The following is a 26,778-nucleotide window of genomic DNA, read 5'->3' as shown; positions in this document are numbered from 1 at the left end:
TTTCCAGTTTCGGCTGCTTTAACGCAGGAATTTCTCAACTTTTGTGGTGAATAAAGTCTCAGTTTGTGTTTTGGTGTCTAAGAACAGGAAAGCTGTGCAGTGTGTTTTAGGATCCATGAAACACTGAGCGTAAAGCAAAAGCACAAAGGATCGTGGTGCGCTGAGGCCGACCTGTGCGCGTTAAACAAATCACCTACTGAAGACTCTTACATCTCTAACAGCTGCACCTACAGTTCACATGACGCCAGCCCATGTGAACCTTGTGTGCATGTTATCATGTTCTCTGGGAGTCAGTGATAGAGCGCCCTGCAGCTCTATGAGGGGACTCGGCCCTTTCCTCAAAGTGAGCGTCAGGCTGAAGGAGGTTCTGCAGAAGCACGAGCGCACGACGTCACAGCACGACTTAAAGGAAAGAAACTGTAGGCGATCAAAATATTAGTACCGGTAGTAGTATTTAAAAATGTCAACTCTGCAAGTGATCAAACGCTCAGGGACACATTAATATTAAAAGATATACATCAAGTAGTGTTTAATTACATCTTTCACAAAGTGGATGCACCCTCATAAATTTAGAGTTAATTCATTAAAAATAAATAGCAATGAGTTTTATGTAAACTACCAGGCAAAGGTTTGAACTCACCGTATCATTCAATGGTTTTTCTTTATGTTCATAAAATGAAATTTCATAAACAAAAACCTGTGAAATATCATGTTTTACATTTCAGAGTTCTTAAGAATAGCTGCCCTTTGCTTTGCACACTCTTGGCATTCTCTCCATATATGATCATAGACATGTTCATTTATTTCCAATATTGATCAGATTAGACGTGTGACAGCTGATGATTAGCCGGCTAAAGATAACAGTAGGGGCCATCGTAGCTCAAGAGTTGGGAGGTCGTCGTGTAATCGGAAGGTTGCCGGTTCGAGCCCCGGCTCGGACAGCCTCGGTCGTTGTGTCCTTGGGCAAGACACTTCACCCGTTGCCTACTGGTGGTGGTCAGAGGGCCCGGTGGCGCCAGTGTCCGGCAGCCTCGCCTCTGTCAGTGCGCCCCAGGGTGGCTGTGGCTACAACGTAGCTGCCATCACCAGTGTGTGAATGTGTGGATGACTGGAGGTTCCATTTGTAATATTACGTTTATGAACTAGTGGTTTTATATATAACACGTTTAAAATATTTCGTGGATTCATCTTATTATTATTATTATTATTTTTTATTAGGAGTTGGAGGTATTTGCATTTTTTAAAGGTGATGGCTGTGATAAAGTTTTGACTTTATATGACAGAACAACAACAAAGAGTGTGAAGGAAACTTTTCTTGCTGTTGTGCAATATTAAATTATGTTTAACTCGTCCTTGCAGAAAGAAACATAAGAGGTTCCTGATAACATCGACTCGGCAGAGCGACGCTCATCAACACAAACACCGCCCCACATCAGGGACACAACACAACAGCTGAGTCATTCAAACCCTGACGTGATGGTGTTTAAAGAGAAGTGGTATCTCATCTCATGTGTGTCTTAATCACGCTTTCTTGCTAAGTCGTTCTGTGACTCAAGCGTTCAAATGAAAGTCACTCCCAGCGAGAAACACTGTAAATGTATTTTACTGTAAACAGGACAGAAGTGCCGATGCCATAAACCTGAAGGTCGGGACTGTCTTGATCTGGGTCAGTGATCTGAGCTGAGTGAAACAAGCCTGACTGTGCAGAGACTGCTGCAGCTCACAAACGTGCACGAGAAGCTCTGGCGAGGACGCGTGATGGCCAAACGCTGCTTCAGTCACAAACATCAAAGTTCTTTTTATACCTTCAAACATCTTTCAGCGTCTTCAAACTTTTGTCATGTACATGCTTCAGTTAGCTGATAGGGAGCCAACAATCATTTGACCCCCTATCAGCAAGCACCTGGCGACAGTGGGAAGGAAAAACTCCCTTTTAACAGGAAGAAACCTCCGGCAGAACCAGGCTCGGGGAGGGGCGGGGCCATCTGCTGCGACCGGTTGGAGGTGAGGGGTCAGTCGACCTAAAAACAGAGCCACTAACGTTGTTTGGATTATTCTAGCCTTTATGTTTTAAAAGCATCTCGATTTAGTCGTTTTTCCCTCAGCCGCCTGACACAAACGTGAAAATGCTGCCTGTCGTCTTTGTGTTGTCACACTCGGCTGTACAGATGAGTACAGATGTCTGATAGAGACGTCACCTGATGTACTCTGATAAACTCTATTATATAAAGCAAGATGTAAGAATCAGACACCAGCTGTTAAAAACAGAATCTTCAAATAATGATTCCAGATGTTTACGTTCATTTAATCCCTGAAAACGTGAACGGCTCTGCTCCTGCTCGGCTCCGACATCGGGACGTTCATTGGCTGCAGCGAGCAGAAGGAAACTTTCTGCACCTTTAACCTCCTAAGACCCGAACTCTTTCATTGCATGCATTTCATACACACATACATTCATCGAGTCCCAAAGAATTACCTGATTTTTTTGGTTTTGAACCTGATTTTTGTTTCTGAGAAAAATGAGATCCACATGAGAGGACATTTGTTTCAAATTTTGATAGAACAGCGGCAACATTTTGTGTTTTAGTCTAAAGGTTAAGAGAGAATCCAGCCCGTGGTTTTTAGGAGCAATGATCATCTCAGCCATGTTACTGTGACTGAAAACGAGACACAGGTCACACTGATGGTCGTATGAACTGGATGAAAAGTGAGGAGGCGGTACATGTCCTCTGAGTCCACGTCCCCTCATGAACTTTTCCACAGCTTCACAGAAAAACAGACGGCTGAATAAAAACTGTCCTGAATGCTGTCAAGCAGGTTTTCCTGCGAGTTACCTGTGCAGCCGTCACGACATCAGACTCAAAATGCTTCCAATCTTTCCCACGACCCACACGGGATCTCCTCCCCTGGTAAAATCAGCAGAGCAGACACGGCTGATGTGTGCAGCTGTGTGTCCACGGGACAACGGCTGCTGAGGTTAATGAGGGTCGACACCAATAACAGGCCAATGATTTTATTCTGTTTAAATGAAACAAAGAAAACTTTGTGTCAACGTCAGATAAAACTCAGATCGGCTCGCAGCAGGAATGCCGGGATCAGTTTACAGGAAGCGTTCCATTTCTTTAATCCCGGCGCTCTGCACAGGCGGCGAGCGTCTGCACTCAGCTTCTCACAGGTATGGTGACGCCAAATCAGCTGCAGGGTTTACATAACAGTTCCTATAACAGCAGATGGGGGAGGCGGCGTCTCTCTGACTGCACACCTGCAGCTTTGTGTGAGACACCTCAGTCCAAACCTCAGTTTTTCCTCGAGCTTTGTGAAGCTGGAGCGGAGCCGAGGTGTGCGCATTTACTCAGGCCGTCGCTGGCTGCAGCTCCTGCGACGGCCTGTGGGAGCGGCAGCTGTAAGCTCTCACAGGTCGATGGTTCCTTTCACTTTGAACTTCTTGGCGGCGCGTTCGCCGGCTCGATACTCAAACTTGCTGCCGTAGATGTGCGAGACGAAGCCGTTGATCTCCACTGCAAACACGCTGTTCCTCTTTGGGATCACTGAGGGGCCGAAGCAGGAAACCACGTTTAAATCTGATGAAGCAGATTCATTACTGCACACGCACCTTCACTTCCTGTCTTCAGCCGTAACACATCCTCTTCCAGACCACATTCAAACAATTACACCATCGTATTCATCTGTAACAGTCAGCCCGCCACTGTGTGTCACTGACTCACATCCACACAAACCAACACACGGAGAGACTCACACACTCCTAACCTTTCAGTTTGTCGTCTCTGGTGATGATCTTGAAGACGTGTTTGAACTCTTGCAGCAGAATCCCAGACGTCCCCACATAAGACGGACACTTGGACCGCACCACTGCAGCGAGGACAAGAACAGACTGTCATGTTGCACGAGCCTGCACGCGTGTTAGTAGGTTTCAGTCTCTGCAGCAGCAGGAAAACCAGGAGCTGGGGGGGCTGCAAAGAGGCTTGCAGTGAGCAGCTCAAACAGTTCAAACATGCTGCTGCAGTAAATACTATATCAATTTAAACTTCCAGATGATTTCATGCTAAGCATCAAAACTGACTCGGCCTGTTTGGAGAGTAAAGAAGGAAACCAGGAGCTTCAGGTACCACAGCGAGCGCGCTCATAGCTGTTCACGCGGTTATGAACATCTGAGAACAACAATGTTCCTGAGAAGACTCGTGTCCTCAGGAAAGCAGTGAGTTTAAAGAGCACTTCCAGAGGAGGCCAGCACTCTTATGTCCTCTCGAGGCTCCAGAGGTCAGCACCTCTGGGACTCATGGCGCTCGGAGAGGAGCAGACTTACTGACGTGAACGAGGCCAAAAGTCGACTTAACCACAAACTTCATTTCAGACCAAAACGATGACTGGGGATGGCACAGGACGCCTGGAACACTGACTTTACATTCCTGAGTTTTCTGCTACAAATGAAAGAAGACGAAGAAGAAGAGTACCTGTGAGGATGGCTCCGTGGAAATCCGCCTTCAGGAGCTTCTGCTGCACGACCTGTGGATTGCTGTGAAAACATCAGGATGAGGACTCAGCGAGAGCAGGACAAACATCTGGACAAGCAGCTGTCGAGGACGCCGATTTACCTCGTCGGCTTCAATCCCCCGCACAGGTCGATGATGTACCGTCTCCAGAGTTCATGCAGAGGAAGGAAAAGCTCGTATCTGCAGCGAGGAGGACAAAGACAGTGATGCAGGAGGAGGAGCAGGTGGAGGAGCAGGTGGAGGGTTTCTCACCAACCTCTGGTGTTCAGGCTTGATCTGGAAGACCTTCAGCTCCCTCTTCTGCCGTGCGTTCAGCCCTCGGGCCTTGGCGCTCTTCCTCCGCTCCTTCTTGGGCCGGCGGTAGCCGAGGATCACGGCTTTATGCCTCAGCATGTTCTGCAGGTCGTGGCGTCTGGGCTGCTGAATGCTGTTCTTCAGGAACGCCTCGGTGAAGGCCTTCGCTTTGAAGCTGCTCTGAGGCTGACAAAGATATTTGACGTCAGGTGATTATTAAAGAGTCACGAGGCAAACGGCGTGTTTGGCAGAGCCAGCACGAGTGAAGTCATCGCTCAGCACAGAACATGAAGGACAGTTTGCTGACTTTTATCTAAAGGACGGCTACTGGCTGTCCCATTAAATCCTGAGGGCGGAGCTGCAAAACCTCCTCGCTTTCTTCAGACAGCGTGTGGATGAAACACCCGAGCGTCCGCTTACCTCAACACCAAGAACGTCCACCAGCTCACGAGGAATAGGGGCTCGAACCAGACCTTCTGTGGAGAGGACACAGACACGCGTCACTGAGGCGCTGAAGCACACAGAGGGGCGGGAACGACAGAGGACACGCCTCAAGGGGGGGGGGGGGGGGGGAAGAGTAATGGACGCATATAAAAATGTTTGACTAAAATAAAAAGATGAAGCCAGTTTGGCAGAACCTTTGATTCCTTCATGAATCAGGTAACTCGAGCGTCTAACCCGCCCACTTTCTCACGATGCCGTGGGATTTTATTTTTATAAAAGGTGACCTGTGACCTGAATGAATCCACAGGTGGAGACGTTCAGGAAACGTTCCTGTAAAGGTGGAGCTCACCTCCCTGCAGTTACATAAAACAGGTTTAGTCCAATTTCGCTGTGACAGTCCGTTTAGCCTGTGATGTAATCACACCTGTCACACCTGGAGGCTGACGAGTGGATGATAGCAGGGAGGAACACGCAGACCCTCCTCCGCTCCACACACAGGTGGAGACCCTCCTGACCTCCACCTCCTCCGCTGGTCGCAGCTGGAGCAGTTTTAGCTTCATTAGAGAAAAACATGAGTTTGGTTTTGATCCCGTAAATGTGAGGAGAGCTTTTTCCTCGGGGGCGGGGCTTCTGTGGTCAGCACAGCTGCATTAAGGAGGAAATGGTGGATGTAAACACGTTGTTACAGGTCTCCACGTGCTACTCAAAAGTGATGACGTCACATTAATTACACGCGAGCCTCTCCTCAGGTAACACGCCCCTCCCCCCCCCCCAGAGACGCAACCGACCGGACAGAAGCGAAGCTCGGAACGGAGGAGAGCCCCTCCTCCCACCGAGTCCGTGTCCAGGTGTGTGCTCACGCGCTCAGCTCACTCACCCTCCATGGTCGCAGACCTGAGCAGATCTTCTCTGAGGATCGACGAAGAAACTCCACGACACGCGTGTTTTCAGCACTGCCCGGCTCACTTCCGCGTCGCTCTTCTTCGTCACGTATTTAGAGGATGAAGCGGCCGCTGGCGCGCGCACAGCGCCCCCTGCTGCCCAACGGTAAAAGTTCTCGGACATTTTTTCCGGTTATCGCAGTTTTATTTATTTTGTCTATTAAACTTAAATATTTCCTGTTTTTTTGTCATCTCGCTCGTTATTGTGAAAATATGACGTCACGGTCTCCGTTTTACCTCTGCATCAGCGGCTTTTCCTGTTTCTTAAAGCTCCGTTCGTCCTTCTCGTTCACTGATCTTGCTCCGTTTTTCTGCTGTGACACTTCCACAGAAACCTGCAGCAGATCTTTGTGGAGCTGGCAGCTGCTGAGTGTGGAGCAGATGTTTGAGAGCTTCAGCAGGAGGCAAACACTTCTGGTTTGCCTCCAGCTGTGAGACCCGAGGCCGGATCGCTTCCACACATTTGTTGTTCAGTCTCTGTGCGGACTGAAGCCCTCGTTGTTCATACGCAAACATTAAAGAGATTTAATAACAACAGAACTGCAGCAGAGGCTCTTTGTCCCGTTTTACTACATGCAGCTCTGTGAGAGCAGGTGGAGCTCACAGAGAGGGTGGAGGGGACGTTTACAGAAACACATCAGAGTTGGGAAAGCTGCAGGTAGATGCTGACTATGTTCAGACGCTTCCACCAGAAACTGATGCAGAAAAGAGCATTTTACAGGATCATTACAATAATAATTGTAATGATCGTGGCTCAAGAGTTGGGCGTTCGCCTTGTAATCGGAAGGTTGCCGGTTCGAGCCCCGGCTTGGACAGTCTCGGTCGTTGTGTCCTTGGGCAAGACACTTCACCTGTTGCCTACTGGTGGTGGTCAGAGGGCCCGGTGGCGCCTGTGTCCGGCAGCCTCACCTCTGTCAGTGCGCCCCAGGGTGGCTGTGGCTACAATGTAGCTGCCATCACCTGTGTGTGTGTGTGAATGGGTGGATGACTGGATATGTAAAGTGCTTTGGGGTCCTTAGGGACTAGAAAAGCGCTATATAAATACAGGCCATTTACCATTTTACCATAATTGTTATTACTGAATAAGTGTCATGAGATTCAGAGGACATAAAAATATTGAGCTGGACACTACAGCGAGCTGATGGAGTGAACGGAAACACGAGAGACGTCTTTGAGTTTCAGAAAAATATTTATTTCAAATCTGTTTCTGGGACATTCATACAAAAAGTGAGTTTTTCCCTTTTTACCCTCAGAGGTAGCAGCTCTGCACCACTAAACTCTCAGAACACGCTCGTCTAAAGCCGCGGCACGCCCTGAACGCCACATACAGCAGAAATCATGGCTCGGTCGTGTGTTTGTCCGACGTCAGGTTTCAGGGAAAACTCTGCGACGCTCAGCCTCGGGCCAGAAACACAGCAGAGATCAGATCTGGTGTCGTTCCAAGAAAAACAACTTTTTTATTTCCTGACAGACAAAACAAAGTCTCAGACAGGTCACTGCTTTCAGGTGTTTCCTGGTTTCTGGACAATTTGTCCTTCACATGAGGGGAAACCCCGCAAACGTGGCACCGACGAGTCGAACGAAGCGGAAACCTCTAAAGAACGACGCTGCAGCTCGGGCATGATGTCCTTCCTGTGCACACGGCAGCGCTTCTGTGTTAAACGTCTCGATGAACCCGAGCTGCAGGCGCCCAGTGACTCCAGCCGACCTGCAACATTTTCCTCTGATGTGTCTGTCGCTGCTGATGACGAGGTCAGAGCAGGAAGTGAGGAAAGCTTCAGTAGCTCAGGCTGCGAGTGTCCACAGACGACACGCATCGCTAAGACAGTCAGGAAACACGGACCTGTGGGACGAGCCGGTCCCTGCAGCTCGCGTCTCTATGTGCAGATTAAGAGGGTTGTAAATAAACGTGCTCCCGTAGCTGCTGTGTATCCAGTTTGGCAGACGTCTCCCTCCTTTCTTAGAACAGATCTGAGACACTTGGACCTTCACAAAAACCCGAGCACTGATGTTTCTGTCCACGCGTGGGGACATGGCGTCCTGACATCTCCACAGCTGGACTCACAGCAGAGATCAGCCCAGACGTCATCACCATCTGCTCGGCGTCTCGCAGTGATGGAGACATGTCTCCGTCTAATGTTTGGCTCAGAAAGAATAGAAAGACGTGCTTTTGTCAACCTGCAGTGATCTGTGATGTCATCATCCTAACACGTGAAAGGTGTCAGCCTCTGGCTCCGCCCTGAACTCGATGAGTGAACAGCGCTGCAGAGCAGACGTGCGGTTTGTGTTTCCCTAAAGTGACCTCTGACCTGAGCCTGCGCACGTCGGCGAGGATTTCACACTAAAGTCTGAAGTAAAGCTGAATGTGTGCGCTGCGTAACTCCGTCAGGTGGTTTCAGTCTGCAGAGAACGGAGACCCGCGTCTCCTGGAGGCTACAGCGCCGGTTTGATGAGACGGTGTTCTTGGATTTGATTGGCCGTTTGTCTGCATGCAAATCTGATGGACTCGCGCTGCCGTTGGGTCTGTGCTTTCAGCTCTGCTCAGCGCCGCTCCGGTCGGCCAATTAAAAGCCGCAGCTGCTCACGCTTCAGTTTGTTCTGGCAGCTTTTAAAGGCGAGCCGCAGCTTTTTGTGATTTCAGTTTGATTTAAATGAACGCAGGTGTTTCTCAGAACAGGACGGGACTGCAGGGCTTTGACTTGGAAATACTCAGAAGTGGGATTCCCGCTGGACTCAGCGGACGTTTTGCATTTAATGTTTTACAGGAACTTAAAAATGAACTGGCGGCAGAGCCTCGCAGGGCGCCGCCGTCACCACTGCAGCTGTAAGTGTGGATGCTGGTGCAGCTGGCACACCAACTCCTCCTCTGTGGGCTCCTGGATCTGCTCCCTGCAGAGACACGGGACCCACGGCAGGCAGTGAGCGTGGACTCAGGTTTGTCAAGCACTGAAATGCAATAAATAACAAATTCCCACCTGAATATGAGCTGAACCGAGGTTTCATATCTGATCCTCTCCACATCCATCACAGAGCAGCTGTGACTGCGGTCCCACTTGTAGATGAAGTTCTGTTAGGACAGAAAGGCACACGTCAGAGCCTCAAAGCAAAAAACTGGAAAACCGCGAACAAACGTTTACAAGCGGCCTGTGCAGATCACAGCGGGACACGTGGCCTCAGGCATTTAGAAAGAATCAATCTGATCGTCACCAGGAAGAGAAGCTCGTTTAAAACGAGCTCCTGCAGGCGAAACAGGAACATTTAAACTGCTGCGGCCGTGTAACCTGAGCTGTCTGAAGAAACGAGGATGTCCAACATTTCTGAGCTTTCTTACAGAAGTGTCACAGTTGGGAACGCCGCCGATTCCTTCTCATATACGTCAATGTTGTTATTATCAGGATGTCCTAAAGACTCTTTCTGATTAAGAAGAACGCCGAGTGGCCCTGACACTTTCAGCTGGCTCTCTCTCACTTCCTGCCGCCGACCTTCGTATCTGACACCTGGTTCAGGGGGCGCCTGCATCGAGCGAGTCTCTCACCTCTAAGATGAGCGCCACGAACAAGTTGACCCACATGACCGACGAGATGAGCCACCAACACACGAAGTAGATCTTGGACCACCTGGGAAACAAATCATCATCATCATCATCCTGGCAGTAACCACCATAATTACGCCGCTGGGCTTAAACCGGTTTCTTACTCTGTGGTGTATCTGCTGTAGGCGTCGATGAAGGCCTGCCAGTTGTTGACGATCATGACGTCGTAGAGTAAAATGATGGCAGCCTGAGAGAAGGAGGACAGATGCTTCAGCACGTTTTAATCCCAGAGCCTCTAACTGAGCCGTGAGCAGGCTCACTGAAAGAAAACCGTTTTTATTTAAACACAACAAGTTCAGAGAAAACTAGAAATGCAGTCCCAGAATCCTCAGAGACATCCTCGTCAGATAGCAAATCCTCTGACCGAGGACAGAGACGCTGAACCTCAGGTTCAGGTGAGAGGCCGTCTGCACTCATCCAGGTGTGACTCACGCCAAAGTCGTCGAAGTTGTTGGGCCAATACTCGAGCTGCTCGTAGGTGCCGCACGCCACGCTGAAGTTGGAGGTGATGTTCTCCATGGAGGTGTTGGTCGGCACACTGACACGCAGAACGACACGAAACTGAACTTTACGATTTATTCATCAACACGTCCCAGTTTACGTGTCAGCGTGCTCAGACAGAGAAGACTTCTTACCTGGAGTCAGGAGGTTTAATGGCGCCCTCGAAGAGCCAGATCCCAAACACAGCAAACACGTAGTACACCACCTGCACGCAAACAGCACGTCAGCAGCTTTTAGATTCACAGCACATCAGCTGACCCGCCCACGCTGACATCACTCACCACCAGGATCCCCGCGAACGCTCGCAGGTTCTTCACCAGGTCCAACAGCGTGCTGGCAACCAGAGCCATGAGCTGCAGAACAGAGCAACGTGCAGACTGAGTGGGAGGAGTCACTGCGTTTGCTGTTTCCTTTGTGCAGGAAGTTCATGTTTTAAAGCTGCCGCGTGTGGAACGCAGGACGATTATTTGAAATCGCTAAAAACTGTTGTTGATTCTCAGACTGCTGGCGTTCACAGCGGACATGGACGCTTCTTTCACTCTTTAGAACCGTCCTCTCTGTCCAACATGTGGCGTCCTCACACCAGTGTCCACATGTTAGACAGAGAGGACAGATGGTTTCATTTCATTTATTTATAAAGCGCGTTTAATAACAGGGAGCTGACAAAGTGCTGCACAGAGTAACAGTTAAACAATGACATTGACAACGACGACAGGTAAGAAAATTAAAAGAAAAGTTTCGAAAGCCAGAGTAAAAAAATATGTTTTAAGACGCGATTTAAACAGAGTGACAGTCGGGCCTTTCTAACGTGGAGAGGTACAACCACAACCGCAAATGCCCGATCTCCTCTATGAACCAGCCTAGACTTATGTGAGGTAAGGAGCAGGCGATCGCTTGATCGAAGGGCTCTAGAGGGCGTGTAAAGCTGCAGCAGGTCAGACGAATAGTCCGGCCAACCAGCACTTTATACGTCAAAGATTTTGACTTTAACTGTAAAACGCACTGGAAGCCAATGAAGGGAAGCAAGCACGGCAGTGATATGTTGGCGTTTCTTCACACGAGTCAAAATGACACCAACTGTGTGCCATCTGAAATCTAGCCTGAGATCCTTCCCAGATGTGGCAACGCCCACTCGCATCCTGGGCCATGTGACCTCACTAAGTCACATGATAGGGTGTGGTTAGGTTTCACCTGAAACCCTGGCTGATTGTGACCTGCACCCGTTTTCACACCTTGGCTCGTGTGATTAGGTAGAGCAGGGGTGGGCAACTCCAGGCCTCGAGTGCCGGTGACCTGCAGGTTTTAGATGCGTCCTTGATCCAACACAGCTGATTCAGATGGCTAAATGACCTCAACACCTCCTCAACATAACTTGAAGTTCTCCAGGTGTGTTGACCCAGGGTGAGATCTAAAACCTGCAGGTCACCGGCACTCGAGGCCTGGAGTTGCCCACCCCTGAGGTAGAGGATCCACAGGGGGTCCACGGCCCTCTTGGCGACGCCCACAGGGCTTAAATCTGTGACTCTCCACCAATCGCTGCTCTTTGAAGTGAAGAAACGTATTTAAGAAAGTTAAAGAGGTCCGAACGCTTCTGTTTCCGAGCTCCTTGGACTGCGATGAGCTGGAGGACTGAGGAGCTCCACAGACTGGTTTTGTTCCAAATCGGCCTCCAATTCAAAATGAGCTCTGATCATTTTCTTAGTTTCTCTGTTTTCTGTGTTGCACTGTTAATAAAACCTGAGTTTATGGGAGCGTCCCAACGTTTTGCAGCTGGGACTGGATTTTTCTCACTTTTTGAAAAGCTGATGAAGCTCGATGGTGAAACAGGTGATGTAAGGATGTAAGAAGCAGCGAGACTCTTGCTGACGCTGACTCACACATAAACATGACCTGACTGTCACACATAAAAGCATTTATATATTTTTCTCCGACCTTCCAAGTGAAACTGTGAAAACAGTGTTTGGATATGATTCGTCAAACTCTGACAGACGACGTGTTTGAATCTGGGATCGTACCTTGATGTCCGGGATGATGCGCAGGAAGCGGAAAACAATCAGCAGGTTGACCAGACGGATCATCTCCCACAGCGACAGCACGCCGTGAGCGGAGGGCTCCCTGCGGTCAGAGGTCAGCATTTCTAAAACACGCGTGTCTTGATATGTTTGATCAGAGTGTTACACATGAAGAGAGCCGCTGGAGATGATTTTCACTCATTCGCTGGACTCGAGTGGGACTTCCCCCACAGAAACACACAAAAGGCACAAAGCTGAATTAAACAGACATGAACTCACCACTGAGAATACGGAAGCCTGTAGGTGATAAAAATGGTGATCTGCAGGGCCTGAAAGGAAGCAGGGGACACAAATTACCCTCCCAGTGTGGTTCCTACAGCGTCGTTACTAATGAAATTGACCAATCAAATGACTGCGATGTCATAGATTTGGAGAATAGACGGCAAACTGCCAAATACTGTGTTTAAAAAAAGCTGGAAAACTTTAATCAGATGAGTTTACCAACAACAGGACGGTGAGGAAGCCGTCGAAGATGTTGTTCCTGTAGGACAGGTAGCCCTGCCAGCCGAACGCAAAGATCTTCACACACATTTCAAACAGGTAGTAGAGGATGAAGCACAGGTTGATGATCTGAGGGGAGATCAGGGAGAGTCACATCCGCTCATTGCTGAAGTTTGAATAACTCATCCTTTGGAGAGGAAGTCCAAACTCTGACCCTGTGATGAAAGTCCTGCAGTGTATCTGTAACTATACTAACTTAGCGTCCCTTAAAAATGCAGTTTTAGATTAATGCTAATAACAAGTCGACTTAAGCGATGGCAGCAAATGTCTGTCAGTGAGTTCACTGCAGTCACGCATCCAAAACAATCTGCAGTGAGACGAGATTTCAGGTCCTTGTGACAGTCTGACCTCTGCAGCTGAGCAGATACTTGCTAATCAATAACCTTCAAAATAAAATCCTAGAATTTCTGGAGCTCCGCCTTCATGGGCGGTCTGTTAGTACAGTGACCTCACAGCTGCCATATTATTGGTCACATGATGTCATTAACAACGCTTACATTAAGTCATTCACACAGTGAGTGCGACTGTTTCACCTCCAAGACGAAGTTGTCTCTCTCTGCTGTGGACTTCTCAGAGTTCAACACCAGGACAGTCTGAAACACACACGCACAGGCAGACACGCACACACACACACAGAGTTGATGTTACAACAGGCTGACCCGCTCAGTGTGTGTGTGTGTGTGTGTGTGTTACTTACACATATACACACTACATTGGCCAGAGCCACAGCGTTTCCAAACAAAATGAGATAGTAGTGACTGAAGATCAGCTGGAGTTTCTGCAGGGTGGGAGAGCTGTACTGAGGCAGAGGAGGGTGCTGAAACACACACACACACACACACACACACACACACACACACACACACACACACACACACACACACACACACACACACACACACACACACACACACACACACACACACACACACACACACACACAGTCAGACACAGTCTCTGAGATGTAATGCTGAGCACGTCTGGGCCCCGCTTCTACCTCCTTGATGCAGTCTTTATCAAGTTCATCAAAAATCTTGGTGAATTGTTCTCGATCCATGGAGCCGACGTCTTCGTACTGCTGCGCCACCTGAAGAGGAAGAATACATGGAGACATGTTAAAGGCTTTCAGGAGGTCCAACTGAAGACAGGCTGAGAGGGTCTGCACGTGTGCAGAGGAGGGAGAGGGGATATATCGGCCCAACGATGACGAAGATGAAGCTGCTGGCAGGAGGAGGAGAGGAAGACCTCAGAGGAGGTTCGTGGATGTAGTGAAGGAGACATGCAGAGGGTCGGTGAGACAGAGGAGGAAGCTGGGACAGGAGGAGGTGGAGGTTCTTCTTCTCCTGCATAAAATAAGGAACGGACTTCCTGTGAGTGTGTGTCTGCCTGTGAGTGTGTGTCTGCCTGTGAGTGTGTGTCTGCCTGTGTGTGTGTGTGTGTCTGCCTGTGAGTGTGTGTCTGCCTGTGAGTGTGTGTCTGCCTGTGTGTGTGTGTCTGTCTGTGAGTGTGTGTGTGTGTGCCTGTGTGTGTGTGTCTGCCTGTGAGTGTGTGTCTGCCTGTGAGTGTGTGTCTGCCTGTGAGTGTGTGTCTGCCTGTGTGTGTGTGTGTGTCTGCCTGTGAGTGTGTGTCTGCCTGTGAGTGTGTGTCTGCCTGTGTGTGTGTGTCTGCCTGTGTGTGTGTGTGTGTCTGCCTGTGAGTGTGTGTCTGCCTGTGAGTGTGTGTCTGCCTGTGAGTGTGTGTCTGCCTGTGTGTGTGTGTGTGTGTCTGCCTGTGAGTGTGTGTCTGCCTGTGTGTGAGTGTGTGTCTGCCTGTGAGTGTGTGTCTGCCTGTGAGTGTGTGTCTGCCTGTGTGTGTGTGTGTGTGTCTGCCTGTGTGTGTGTGTCTGCCTGTGAGTGTGTGTCTGCCTGTGTGTGAGTGTGTGTCTGCCTGTGAGTGTGTGTCTGCCTGTGTGTGTGCTCTGACCGTAGTGATGGCTGCTCTGTAGTATCTCTTCATCTTGACCCTGGACATCACCTCCAGCACAGCGTCGACACGAGCGCGCTCCCTAAAACAGAGACATGTGTGTGTGTGAGATTACTCCTCGTATTGAAGCGTTTCCTCTGAAGCGATGACAAAAGCTGCGCCGGCTTGTGCGAGTCTTACCCAGCAGCCCGTCGGGCTCCCTGGCAGGTGAGGACCTGGAAAGCTGCCCGGATCCCGAGTCGTCTCCTGAGGAATGACGTCTGGACCGACATCTGGACAAAAGCAGCAGTGGAAAGATTTTGTGAAGATCTCTGCTGCAGCTTAACGGCACAAAGCTCAGAGCGTGTTAGACAAACGTGGACGCTCGGTATCAAAAAGCAAACGTGCAGACTTCCCTGGATGTCTGAGAGCTTCTGTGGGATTTTTCTGCCACTCTTTGTTTCTGCAGGGCGATGAGGTGACTTACAGGCCTGAACGCTGCAGCTTTAAAGTCCACTGAGACGCCTCTAATCCTCCAGCAGGTGGCAGTACTGACTCACCTGTAAAAAGCGGCGTTTCAAGAACCTCGTGTCGGGCTGCGAGGGGGATGGTCCTCCTGCTGGTTTCTGTGTGACGCTGGAGTCAGACGTGTGACTCGCAGCGAGCGAGTCAGGATTACTTTGAAAACTCTGTGCTTCTTCACTCGCTGCACATTCACGTTTCCCACACGTGATTCTGCAGGATGTAAACTGCAAACATCTGTAAGGTCACCTTACAGATGTGGGGAATGGCGCTCTGCAGCGTGCAGCAGGGCCTGCTGGTTACAATGCATTGTTCTGCATTAGAGTCAGCTGCTGACATGCATGTGTTTCAGCAGGAGGACAGTTATGCGTCAGGAGTTTTTAAGTCTGGCTTGCTGATCAAGGTTTGAGCTTTGGTCTGCACAGGCGCACCTGCAACGACAGAGCCGCGTATTCACAATAAAACAAATCCTGGTTTTGATGTGGGTCGGCGCTGCCGCTGCAGCAGAGCCTTCAGCTGGGACAAATCCAGAAGAACAAGTTCTACAACACAGAATTACTAAACTGGTCCGAGAGCTTTTAGGAGACGTCATTGTTGAGGCCCCGTGTTCAGCCTGCCCACCACCCGCCCGGTGGGGTGACAACAGAACTGCAAACCTGTCAGGCTGAGGAGTAAGTCAAATCTCCAGGTGTTGGAGGAAGTTTCACAGTTTAGATCAAACGTCCTGACGTGGTTGTGGGCGTGCAGCGGTCCACATGCAGACCTGTGAAGGCCGTTAAAGCCACACTCGACATGACGAATGAATAAACGATGGATCTGCGCAGCCCTTGATGCGATTCTCGCTTCCTGTGCGGTCGTCACTGAAACTGAGTTTGAACCACCGACCCAAACCTACCGAGTCCCGTTCGCTGCACAAACCAAAGAAGGAAAGAATGAGTGAACACGAAAGGAGGCAGTGGAAGAAAACACGAGTGAAGTGTGAAACGAGCGGAGGTCTGGTGTCGGGGCACACGCCAATACAAACGAGACCTTTCTGTGAATAAAAAGCAAAATCCAAGAGCACGAATCAGCAGATTAAAAAGTGCTTGACAAACCGTAGTGAGACTGTGCTGTGCATTGTGGGAAACGTAGGCGTCAGCAGCCTGAGGTCGTGGGATCGTCCGCGTCTCACGCCAGCCGCCTCTCGTAACGAGAGCATTACCTCACAGGATGAAGTGGCCCTCAGCCCATTCCCCGTGACTACTTCCCACACTCCGGGCTTGTTTTTCCCCGTTTCCAACACAAAACCTACATCACAGCTCGTGGACACGCCCACTTTTCCAGCTGGGCGCAGCCGCCGCCGCCGCGTCTTGAGTCAAAATAAATCCCTGAAGCAAAGACTGGAAGAGCTCAGTCATGTGTGAGTGACTCACCAGCAAATATCCCCTGAACTGGTTGTAGATGATGGCTGTCAGTAGGTTCATCAGACAGTAGGTTCCTGCGGGACGACAAACGTTCCTGTGAGCCTGACTGTCAAACACCTCAACGCTGGGGTCATAACTAACGGCTGCTTACCGATGACGCTGAAGGCCACGAAGAAGATGGCGTAGCATCTGTTTAGGGAGTAGGCGGGGATCATCACTGTGACACAACAAAAAAAGACGATGGCATTAACATTAAACTGTCTGTGGCCGTGGCGTGACCGTGGCGTGACCGTGGCGCGACCGATCGTGTACCATCGGGGTTGTTGGCTGTGGTGAGCAGCACCAGCAGAGACGTCAGGGAGCTCGGCAGGTTTCTGAAGTGTAGCTCCCACTCGCCGTTCTTCTTCGGGTCCTGAGCACAAACACAGACAAGGAGCAATGAGCCGACACCAAACCTGCAGTTCCTCTAACGTCCAGCAGAGGCAGCAGGGAGTCAGGCCCCATAGACTCCCATGTTAAAACTTCACAGCAGAAATACACACGTTTACAGCCTGATACACAAACTGTTTGTCTCTGTGGATGTGTCTGCACGGGGGGAGGACGTTTCTGTAACTCAACTCTTTAAACTAATTTTGCATTATTAGGGGCGTGGCCTCTCTGACTGGCAGGTGGATGGTGACACAGGCGGCTGAAGCTGCTAGCTTCACCTGAGCTGGACCTCTGCATCGTGTTTGTGCTGTTGGAGCCTTTTGGAGCATTTTAATGACATCATGTGACCAATAACATGGCTGCTGTGAGGTCACTGTACTAACAGACCATTAAAGAAGGCGGAGCTCCAGTTTTCGGATATGAAATCCTGAGCACATGTGGTTAGCATTATGGCTGCTGTGAGGTTAGTGTCATATTTTATTTAAACTCCTTTGTGTGTCTCCACACACACACACACACACACACACACACACACACACACGTCTGTACAAAGCCAGTGTGTTCAGTTTAACAGGGCGTGTTCATGAACACCTGAACTCACCTCATTTTTAGCAAACAGCAGCATGCCGATCATAGTGAAGAGGCAGAGGTGGAGAGCCAGCAGCAGGATGACACTGCAGAGACATCACACACACACACACACACACACACACACACACACACACACACACACACACACACACACACACACACACGATGTTTAACCCACAGCTGCTCCTAAACTCTGATTAAAGCTCATCATCATCATCGTCCAGCTGGCACTAAACGTCATACTGGGAGATGCTCTGACTCTTAAAGAGTGAATCAGCCTCGATTCAAACGTCGTCTCGGTCACTGACCTGTGGTCACAGTGTCGTCCTTTTAAATATTTCCTCATAATAAACTGAGTATTAATCATGTGAAGATTATTCATCCTATTTTCAGGATTATAACAGACGTAGTCTGAGACTGAGGATTCCCTGCGTGCCCACTGAGCAGCATCATCAGTGGGCAGCTCAGCTGTGTGGGCCAATCATACGGCACCAAATCTGTTCAAAGGAGGAAGATGGAGGCAAAAATCCTGAAGCAGTTTTATGGTTTTCAAGAATAAAGCTGTAACAGTTTAAAAAGCCAAACGCGAGCAATCATTTATCAGTTCTAGAGTCGCTGCTTTGCTCGATGAGCAGCCTGCGGCCACCGGCTGAGGAAGCAGCGACAGAAGTGAGAGTGCGCTGATGTCTGTGGCGGCGTTTTTATTCAACGAGTCAGAAGTGAAATTAGAAATAACAAACCAAGTGAGAGTTTCATTCTAGTTTCAGCACAGATCACAGAAAATACCGACCAGCGTGCCGCTCTGTGCCGGCTGACCTCACCACACAGGAGGAGCTGTGGCGGTCTGACCGAGAGCTCGCACAGGTGAAGCAGGTGAGGTTCACTCCTGACAGTCAGCTAACACCCAGCAACAAACCCTCTTTGAATCTTTCATTTATTCTGCGATGGTCAGAGGAGACTGAGATCTGCTCACACTCTCTCCATCTCACCGCTGGCGTTTGGATTTAACGCGACGACACAAACGATGTGGGTGAGCTGTGCTTCCTGAACAGCAGAGCACGTCCCAACAGGCTGACGGGTTTGGGATACCTGGCGATCTCCGGCAGCGTCCTCTTGATGCACTTCAGCGTCTTCTTCATGAGCGAGGAGTTCTGCAGGAGGAAGAACGGCCGCAGGAGCCGCCGCACCCTCAGTTTCTGAAGAAGGAAGGAACATCAACCCGGGATTTTATTTTGACAGGTTTACGTCCCCTGACCTTTGACCTTTCTGTATAGCAGAAAAATCAAACCTGGACTGATCCTCACCTCATCACACACCATGCTGACGGACAGCACCCAGTCCATGACAGAGATCAAAATGACCACAGTGTAGCCAATCAGCCATTTGCTCTTCCCGAACTCCTCCCAGCCAATCAAATAGCTCTGCGGGAAAAAAACACATCCAGAACCGGATCGATGGGAACGTTTACTCTGATTTAATGGGTTTTCCCGGGTTTTCCCCGCTCACCTTAACAGCGACGTCTACAGAGAGGATGATGAGGCAGATCATCTCGATGCTCTCGGTGAGGCCGCAGGGAGGCTGCCAGGCTGGAGAGCGATGCCGGGGGTCCGAGGAGATGGAGAAGGAGGACGGGCGCTCCGCGAAGGCCAGCAGCAGCACCGCCGCAATGGTCAGACCCAAACCCCTGAAGGCGGAGAGAGAGGAGGGCTCTTTAAACTCGTACCACAGAAACACCGCGAGCGCTCTCAGGGCGACCTTTAAACATCATCTGCAGATTTTCATCAGTGTAGCTTTAAAGCACAAACACGGATCCTCAGCTCTTCCTACCCTGCACCCTCAGGCATGATCAGCATGCTTTAAAATCCTCAGCCTGTCACACTACAGGCAACAAGTTCTTCATTTGTGGCTGAGAGAAGCAGAAACATGACTTTTAATAAAAAGCTTGTTGGCTGCTAACCAATCAGCAGCAGCTGTTCTCAGGTTCCCACACGGCCTCATTCACTTGGAGATTTACTCATTTTTCCCTTTTTTGGATTAACTTTCTATTTTAACATTTGGTAAGGAGACCACAGGTGAACACTTCTGTTGTGTAGCAGCTTCGCCTGTAAACATGAACCCCCCTCCCCCCGCTGGGGTCACTGTGACTCTTTAAAGCGTCTCACAGAAAATTGATCTGAGGTCTCGACGCTCTCGCTCACAGCTCAGAATAGGACCCAGCTATTTTTAAAGCAGCGTCCACGGAAAGAGCCACGGCACTCAGAGCCAACGGGACATGTCTGTGACACTGTGGGACACCGTGGGACACCGTGTGACATGTCTGTGACACCGTGGGACATGTCTGTGACAGCGTGGGACATTGTGGAACACCGTGGGACATGTCTGTGACAGCGTGGGACATTGTGGAACACTGTGGGACATGTCTGTGACAGCGTGGGACATGTCTGTGACACTGTGGGACACCGTGGGACACTGTGGAACACCGTGGGACATGTCTGTGACAGCGTGGGACACTGTGGAACACCGTGGGACACCGTGGGACACGTCTGTGACAGCGTGGGACACGTCTGTGACATGTCTGTGACACCGTCGGACATGTCTGTGACAGCGTGGGACATGTCTGTGACAGCGTGGGACACGTCTGTGACACTGTGGGACACCGTGGGACCCTGTGGGACACTGTGGGACATGTCTGTGATAGTGTGGGACATGTCTGTGACACTGTGGGACACGTGGGACACGTGGGACATGTCTGTGACAGCGTGGGACACGACTGTGACAGCGTGGGACACGTCTGTGACAGCGTGGGACATGTGGGACATGTCTGTGACAGCGTGGGACACGTCTGTGACACTATGGGACACGTCTGTGACACTGTGGGACACCGTGGGACCCTGTGGGACACTGTGGGACATGTCTGTGACAGTGTGGGACACCGTGGGACATGTCTGTGACAGCGTGGGACATGTCTGTGACACTGTGGGACACCGTGGGACACTGTAAATAAGGAGCAGGTTTTACTGTAGGCAGAACTGCAGCTGGTTATAAGGCACAAAAAGGAACTCTGTTATTTCTGTTAATAATTGTTAAAGTCATTTTAATGCAGACAGAGCAGAACATGTTTTTTCATTCAGCCTCTCTTTGTTTTGTCTCGGCGCCAAAGTTACTGAGTGCAGAAAAACAGGAAGTGAAGAGAAGCTGATGCAGCATCTAAGTCGACTGTTTCGTGTCAGAGATATTTTAGTTTTCACACATGTAGAGACTTTGTTCAAAAACACACCGATCACACATTCTGAGCACCGACAGGTGAAGAGATCAACCTCCCACCTGTTGGTGGGCGGGGTCTATCAGGCAGCAGGTGGACATCTTGTCCTCAAAGTTGATGTTAGAGGAAGAAAAACGTGCGATTGTTACGCTTTGAGCCAGTTTGACAGTTTGGGTCAGAGCATCTGCAAACCTGCAGCTCTGTGTTCCCGGCCTGCGGGGGGCGGGATCTGTCAGAGTGATCCAGGGAAGGAACGGGATGTGCTGGACACACAGTCCGATCCACCGAGGCCCCCCTCACAGCTTACAGGACTGACAGGACCTGCTGCAGATACCACAGCACGCCTGCAGGGGTCGAGCGGAGGCCACGCCTCACAGGTCAGAGGGACGGACGCAGTATTAGGCAGGTGGTCATAATGTTACGTCTGCTTGGTGTAAATTCTTGTTTTTGAATGAGCGACCCAGGCCTGGTGAACCTGCTGTGAAATATCATCTATATAAATAGATATCAGAGGATAATTGAGCACTACGACTGTTCTCCTTCTCTTAATTTGGGCTTCTTGTAGCCAACACGTAAGATCACGTGTACATGTTCAGTTTCGTGCAGTCACGGCGATGCAGCAGAAGCAGTGCAGGACTCGTGTGTTCGGTGAACTCTGCACCGTCTCAAAGTGCCTTAAACCAGCGGTCCCCAACCCCCGGGCCTCGGACAGCGAGAGTTGAGGCTCGGGTGTGAAATTTATGTTTTTCAAGGTTTTTATCGTTAACTCGGTTTCCCGGGATCTTTGCAGTCGTGCGTCTTATTTTGAAAGAAATATTTATGCGTTACCATAGTGACCAGAGAGCATTAAGGGGCAGAGAGGAGGATGTTACTCTCAACGTTGTTGGTGCACTTCAGGAGGACGCTGCTGATAAAGTTACACAATTACACAGTGAATTCGCGTTTATTATTATTATATATATTTATGTCTCGGTCGGGTCGTTTATTTTGTTGCATTTATCCGCCACATCTTAAAGGCCGTGAAAATATTATCTGACATTAAACTGGTCCGTGGCGCCTTTAATCTCTGCATCATTGTGATGCTCAGTTTGAACTTCAGCAGGTCGTCTTCACCGTGTCGAACACGCCTAAATGCACTGAGTTGGTGCCACGTGATTGGCTGATTAGATCACTGCGTTAACGAGTAGTTGAACAGGTGTTTCCAGTGAGTGTCTCAGCTTACCTGAATAAGAAAAGTTCAGTTTGCATTTGCTGTGTGGAAATAACTGAAATGGTAAATTTCTGGAGCTCCACGACTGCATGCAGCAGGGACAGAGGTCAGAGGTGAAGGGTCAGAATTTCCATATGTAAATATTTTGCGGTTGCTCTGAACTCCAGGAGAGTTTGAGCTACTTACCACTGGATTATCCCAGAGTAGTACCATCGATACAGGCGGAGGGAGCCTGCATCCACTCGGTGGTTGATGGAGCGGTACTGTAATCAGGAAGAATACTTCAGTACAAATAATAATCTACAGGTGTTTTATTTTGTCTACAAGTGTGGGGACAATGTTTTCCTGCAGGGTTGCTTTCCAGAAGCTCCCACAGTGCAGGAATCATGGAGGAGGATGAGAGTGGAGGATTTGACAAAGTTCTGTTCTCTCACCTTTATGGCGTCCTCGATGAACACAACAGCCTGTTGGATGTAGAGTTCCTCGTCACCTGTGGATGGTGAGAAAAGAGTGAAATACAACGACCTGAAGAGTAGAAAGGAGAAAGTTTGGGGCCCGGCCGGGCTGAGGGGGGGCAGCTGAACCACAACAGGAAGCACAGGAGCTCCGTATTTAATACCAGAGTGAAAACGTGCACCTTTAACCAACACACATGGTGCCAACGCAAACCAACAGGTGTCAGTAAGGCCTGTGTGTCCTTCTTTTATATACAGTCTATGTGTAATACAACACAGAGAAACTTTTACTTCCTGTGGACAAAAATCAACATCGTCAGAAACAAAGGGTCCAGCCCTGTGAGAGCTTCAGTCAGACGTGGTTCAGGTTTGCATGGAGCTTCTGGCCTGATCTGATGAATGTGTCACTCTGGACTCAAACCTGTGACACGTTTCACTCACGTGTGTGCTGAACGTGCAGGTTTGGACAGAAGCTCAGAAGCAATGTGGAGACGACAGTTTAGCAGCTGTCAGGTGATCAAGTTTAACCACTCTGACCTTTCCATCCAGCACTTACACAGACATGATGACTCACACACACACACACACACACACACACACACACACACACACACACACACACACACACACACACACACACACACCGAGTGCTGCTGATCGATGCATCACAGCAGAATGTGTCACTGGGGGTGGTTGTGGTGGGTGTCACTGACAGGACAACACTTTAAACGGTTGCGCTCTCTCTCACACACACACACACACACACACACCAGCAGCAAGGTGTAAAAAAAAAAAAACTCCACTGAAGTCATTTCAGTTTCAAGTTTCTGTGAAATTTCGTTTTTGATTTGAAGTAATTTGAACATGAAAATATAAATTTGAGTCTAGAAAAAGAAAAGAAAAGAATATTTTGAACATTTGAGGTGAAATAAAAATAAAAACAGGAAGTGTCTGCAGGTTTGGTGGTGGTTTCAGAAAAACCATCCTGAGGAGGATTTTATTGAGTTTAAAGAGGCTGAGACTGAGTCAGGCGTGTTTCCTCTGAAACGTCCTCCACGTCACACTGACGGAGAACTCCACCCTCTGGAAAAGGAAGACCGACTGCTTTGCTGTCAAATCTGCGTTTAAATGTAAAGTCTGATGCTTCCTCCATCAGTGAATCCACTGAGTCATTTAGCCTCTTCTTCTTTGGTGTTTTTGCGTTTTCCTTGAACACGTCGCAGTTCAGAGTCACTCACTGACGACCTGTTTCCCTCCAGCACTCACACAGTCACCAAACACTGACTAACCAGCAAGGCAGAGCAACCAAAGGATTGCTTATTGTGAGAAAAGACAAAGTAGTTAATAACTGGTGAAAACTTATGCTGCCTAATTATTACAATAACTAAAGATCTGTGTAAATACGTCATTAGTTTCTCTGGTACATCTGATACATGTGACCTCGCACACAGACACCTGCACCTCAGAAACAGGCTGGTCGTTCAGACACGATCAGCAGTATTCACTTAACCACAGACGGGAACACAGGACAGACTTTGAGCCTTTCAACCAGGGGTGCCCGACTCATACAGCACAATCTGACCTCAAGAACCAATAAAACCCTGCAGTGCTGTGCAAAAGTCTTGAGCCACCTCTCACTTCTTGCTTATAAGGAGCCGGACGGTCCTGTAAGCAGCTCTGCAGATTTCTGAAAGTCGTTCTTTGGACACTGGCTGCTTCTTCACTCATCCTCATCCTCAGTCCTTGTACTTGACCATTTTCAAGGGGATGTTTTTATTCACTTGTTAAGTCACTAAACACTGAAAACTTTAAGAAAACTGCACCGTGGAGGACAGAAGAAGAAGAAGTGTGGGGCCTAATAAAATCTATCTACAGTGTCCGAGAGGCATGTGCTTAAGAAACACAGGAGCTGAGAGCTGATCGTCTGCTGCTCACTGAAGCCTCGCCAGGACTGTCTCGGTGGACGGGCGGCTATCAGGAAACCATTCTTAATGAAGGGAAACGGGAGGAAAGGCTGAGGAATGAAAATGACACAAGGACTGGAGTGAAGCTCACAGGACCAGGTCTGATCCACATTCAGACCTCAGCGTTACTGACTCGGTGCTGGAAACATCCAAAGGAGAGCTGCGAGCGTCCTTCAGCCTGGAGATCCTCACAGAGACGAGCTGCAGGATGAAGCTGCTCTCACCAAATATGCCCTTTTTAGAAACATTCAAACTCTGTTTCTGTCTTATATGTTTGTCTGCACGTTTCAATCAATTGTGCACCTTTTAAAAAGAGCCGTGGCTCAGGACTTTTGCACAGCAGTGTACTTTAAAAAGTACTTTCACATGTTCCAGGTGTTGCTCATCATCTGGAACAACAGCATTTCAATCTTTGAGCTTTCCTTTCTCGTCAGTAACGCTGCGAATCAAAACGCCGGGAATAAGATTGGACTAAAATAATAAAGAAACGTCATCTGTGTGAGGAAGCTCTGACTCTGCAGCTGTGGGCGTGTTTAACCTGAGCCTAAAAAACTACCTGCCTGCGCTCACCTGAGTAAATCAGCTGATCCGGTGACTCCCGGTACTCACAACATGACAACTTTTCCCAGCTCACTGCCACACCTGAAAACGTAAAAGCCGCTCACCTGGCTCCCTGTCCACACTGCTCGAGTCCCCGTACACCGAGTCCGACATCCTCCTGCCGCCCGGGGCCCCTCCGCGCTCCGAGCCGGTCCTGGAGCCATATTCCCCGGAGGCTCCGTCCAGGCTGCCGTACAGCAGGCTGTCCGTCTCCATCCGGCTCAGATCAGAGTGTCGGAGTCCGTCCAAACTCCAGAACAACAACAAGAAGGCGCTCAAACAGAAAGCAGCGCAGCGTGCAGGAGGAAGTCCTCCTCCTCCTCCTGCGCCAGTCAAGCTCCACCCACAGCACAGAGTCACGTGCTCAGAGCTGCCGGAGCAGGAAGCCAGCAACGAAAGTCAGGTTCGCTTTACCGCGTGGAGGTCATTAATCCACACAGATGAACTCACCTGGAGAAAAAGGGCGCGAGCGTCACAGTTACGTCACACGGAGACACGAAAACACTGTAAATAGTGATGGCGACAACAGGGAAAACTGGCGTTTCTGTTAAATGTGGGTCAAATCAAACGGATGAACTGGTTGGAGTCTGCACCTCTGAGATTATTAATCTGATCCAGCTACATCAGCCACACCAGGGGTGTCAAAAATAAGGCCCAGGGGCCAAAATCAGCTCGAGTCCAGCCCGGCCCACGGACAGCTTCAGGAAATATGAAGGAGGGCCAAAAAGTTTGGACCTTTAAATGTATTTTAAAAGGTTATTAAGCTTTTCTTGCTGCCACAGACTCACTATGGGCATTACTAGTGAAGTAATACATAAACAGTTAATTCCACACAAAAGGACATTTTCTGTTTTCTACCATCGCAGCTCTGACCACACGTTTGTTGGATTTCTTATTTCGTCCCAAAGAGTCGTGCTGTCAGATTTCTTCATCGTGTATCTGAGACGTGTTCGGACATCTCGGGGATTAAACGTGTGTTTAAACGTCGGTACCAGAGCGTGCTGTATGTGGCCCAACGTGTAAAATCAGTTTGACATCTTTGGCCTAACACAGAATCCTGATATCAGTAATCTTTACTTTGTATTCATCATATTTATTTTGCCCTACTGAGATGAAAAACAAGATTATTTTTAGATAACCTAAGTGCATGAAAGAAACCTGTCACATTATTTATTTTCCCCCAAAGGTGATTAACTGATTTCATCATCGGCTCCTTGTAGTGGGCCTCGGCTCTCTTTCACTGCTCTGGGTAGAAATCTTTAGATTTAATCTCCGTGCAAAGTTTACGCACAGATTTTTAATCACCATTACATCATCATCAGATAACGTCTCTGATGGTAGAAGAGTCACGTGACCCACACAAAGAAGCCAAGAACAGATTTAACAGGAAGTTGATAACTTCTTACGCTGGGCTCTTAGGCTTGGATGTTCCAGTGCAGACCGAGGAAGCCTGGCCTTGTTCAGCTTCATCTGCAGTACACCCCTCAGTAGTTTCAAGGCTTCTTTAACACAGTGTGATATTCATTTAATAAATTATGGACACAT

At 49.2% G+C, this 26,778-nt stretch overlaps 2 protein-coding genes across 2 annotated transcripts; both read right to left on the bottom strand.

Annotated features, from left to right (window-relative positions):
• Positions 1-2,988: 2,988 nt before the first annotated feature.
• pop4 (POP4 homolog, ribonuclease P/MRP subunit) lies at positions 2,989-6,232 on the bottom strand. Its single transcript, XM_080885859.1, has 7 exons — positions 6,127-6,232; positions 5,226-5,281; positions 4,768-4,991; positions 4,614-4,691; positions 4,473-4,534; positions 3,769-3,870; positions 2,989-3,548 (listed from the first exon to the last, which is right to left on the bottom strand). The coding sequence occupies exons 1-7, from the start codon at positions 6,131-6,133 to the stop codon at positions 3,412-3,414; spliced, it is 666 nt and encodes a 221-aa protein (XP_080741985.1). The 5' UTR covers positions 6,134-6,232; the 3' UTR covers positions 2,989-3,411.
• Positions 6,233-7,361: 1,129 nt separating this feature from the next.
• On the bottom strand, positions 7,362-25,569 carry tpcn2 (two pore segment channel 2). Its single transcript, XM_080884931.1, has 25 exons — positions 25,299-25,569; positions 22,649-22,704; positions 22,401-22,477; positions 19,249-19,426; positions 19,047-19,163; positions 18,832-18,938; positions 17,753-17,825; positions 17,035-17,134; positions 16,874-16,939; positions 16,732-16,796; positions 14,999-15,090; positions 14,819-14,900; positions 13,854-13,943; positions 13,554-13,673; positions 13,390-13,449; positions 12,797-12,925; positions 12,575-12,624; positions 12,299-12,398; positions 10,565-10,636; positions 10,418-10,488; positions 10,215-10,320; positions 9,887-9,969; positions 9,726-9,807; positions 9,166-9,257; positions 7,362-9,079 (listed from the first exon to the last, which is right to left on the bottom strand). The coding sequence occupies exons 1-25, from the start codon at positions 25,447-25,449 to the stop codon at positions 9,001-9,003; spliced, it is 2,298 nt and encodes a 765-aa protein (XP_080741057.1). The 5' UTR covers positions 25,450-25,569; the 3' UTR covers positions 7,362-9,000.
• Positions 25,570-26,778: the final 1,209 nt, after the last annotated feature.

This window comes from Rhamphochromis sp. 'chilingali' (genome assembly GCF_963969265.1).
Source record: "Rhamphochromis sp. 'chilingali' genome assembly, chromosome: 6".
Taxonomy (NCBI): Eukaryota; Metazoa; Chordata; class Actinopteri; order Cichliformes; family Cichlidae; genus Rhamphochromis; species Rhamphochromis sp. 'chilingali'.
The sequence above is the reverse complement of the archived record's forward strand: the minus strand, read 5'-3'. Positions and strand labels throughout refer to the sequence as shown.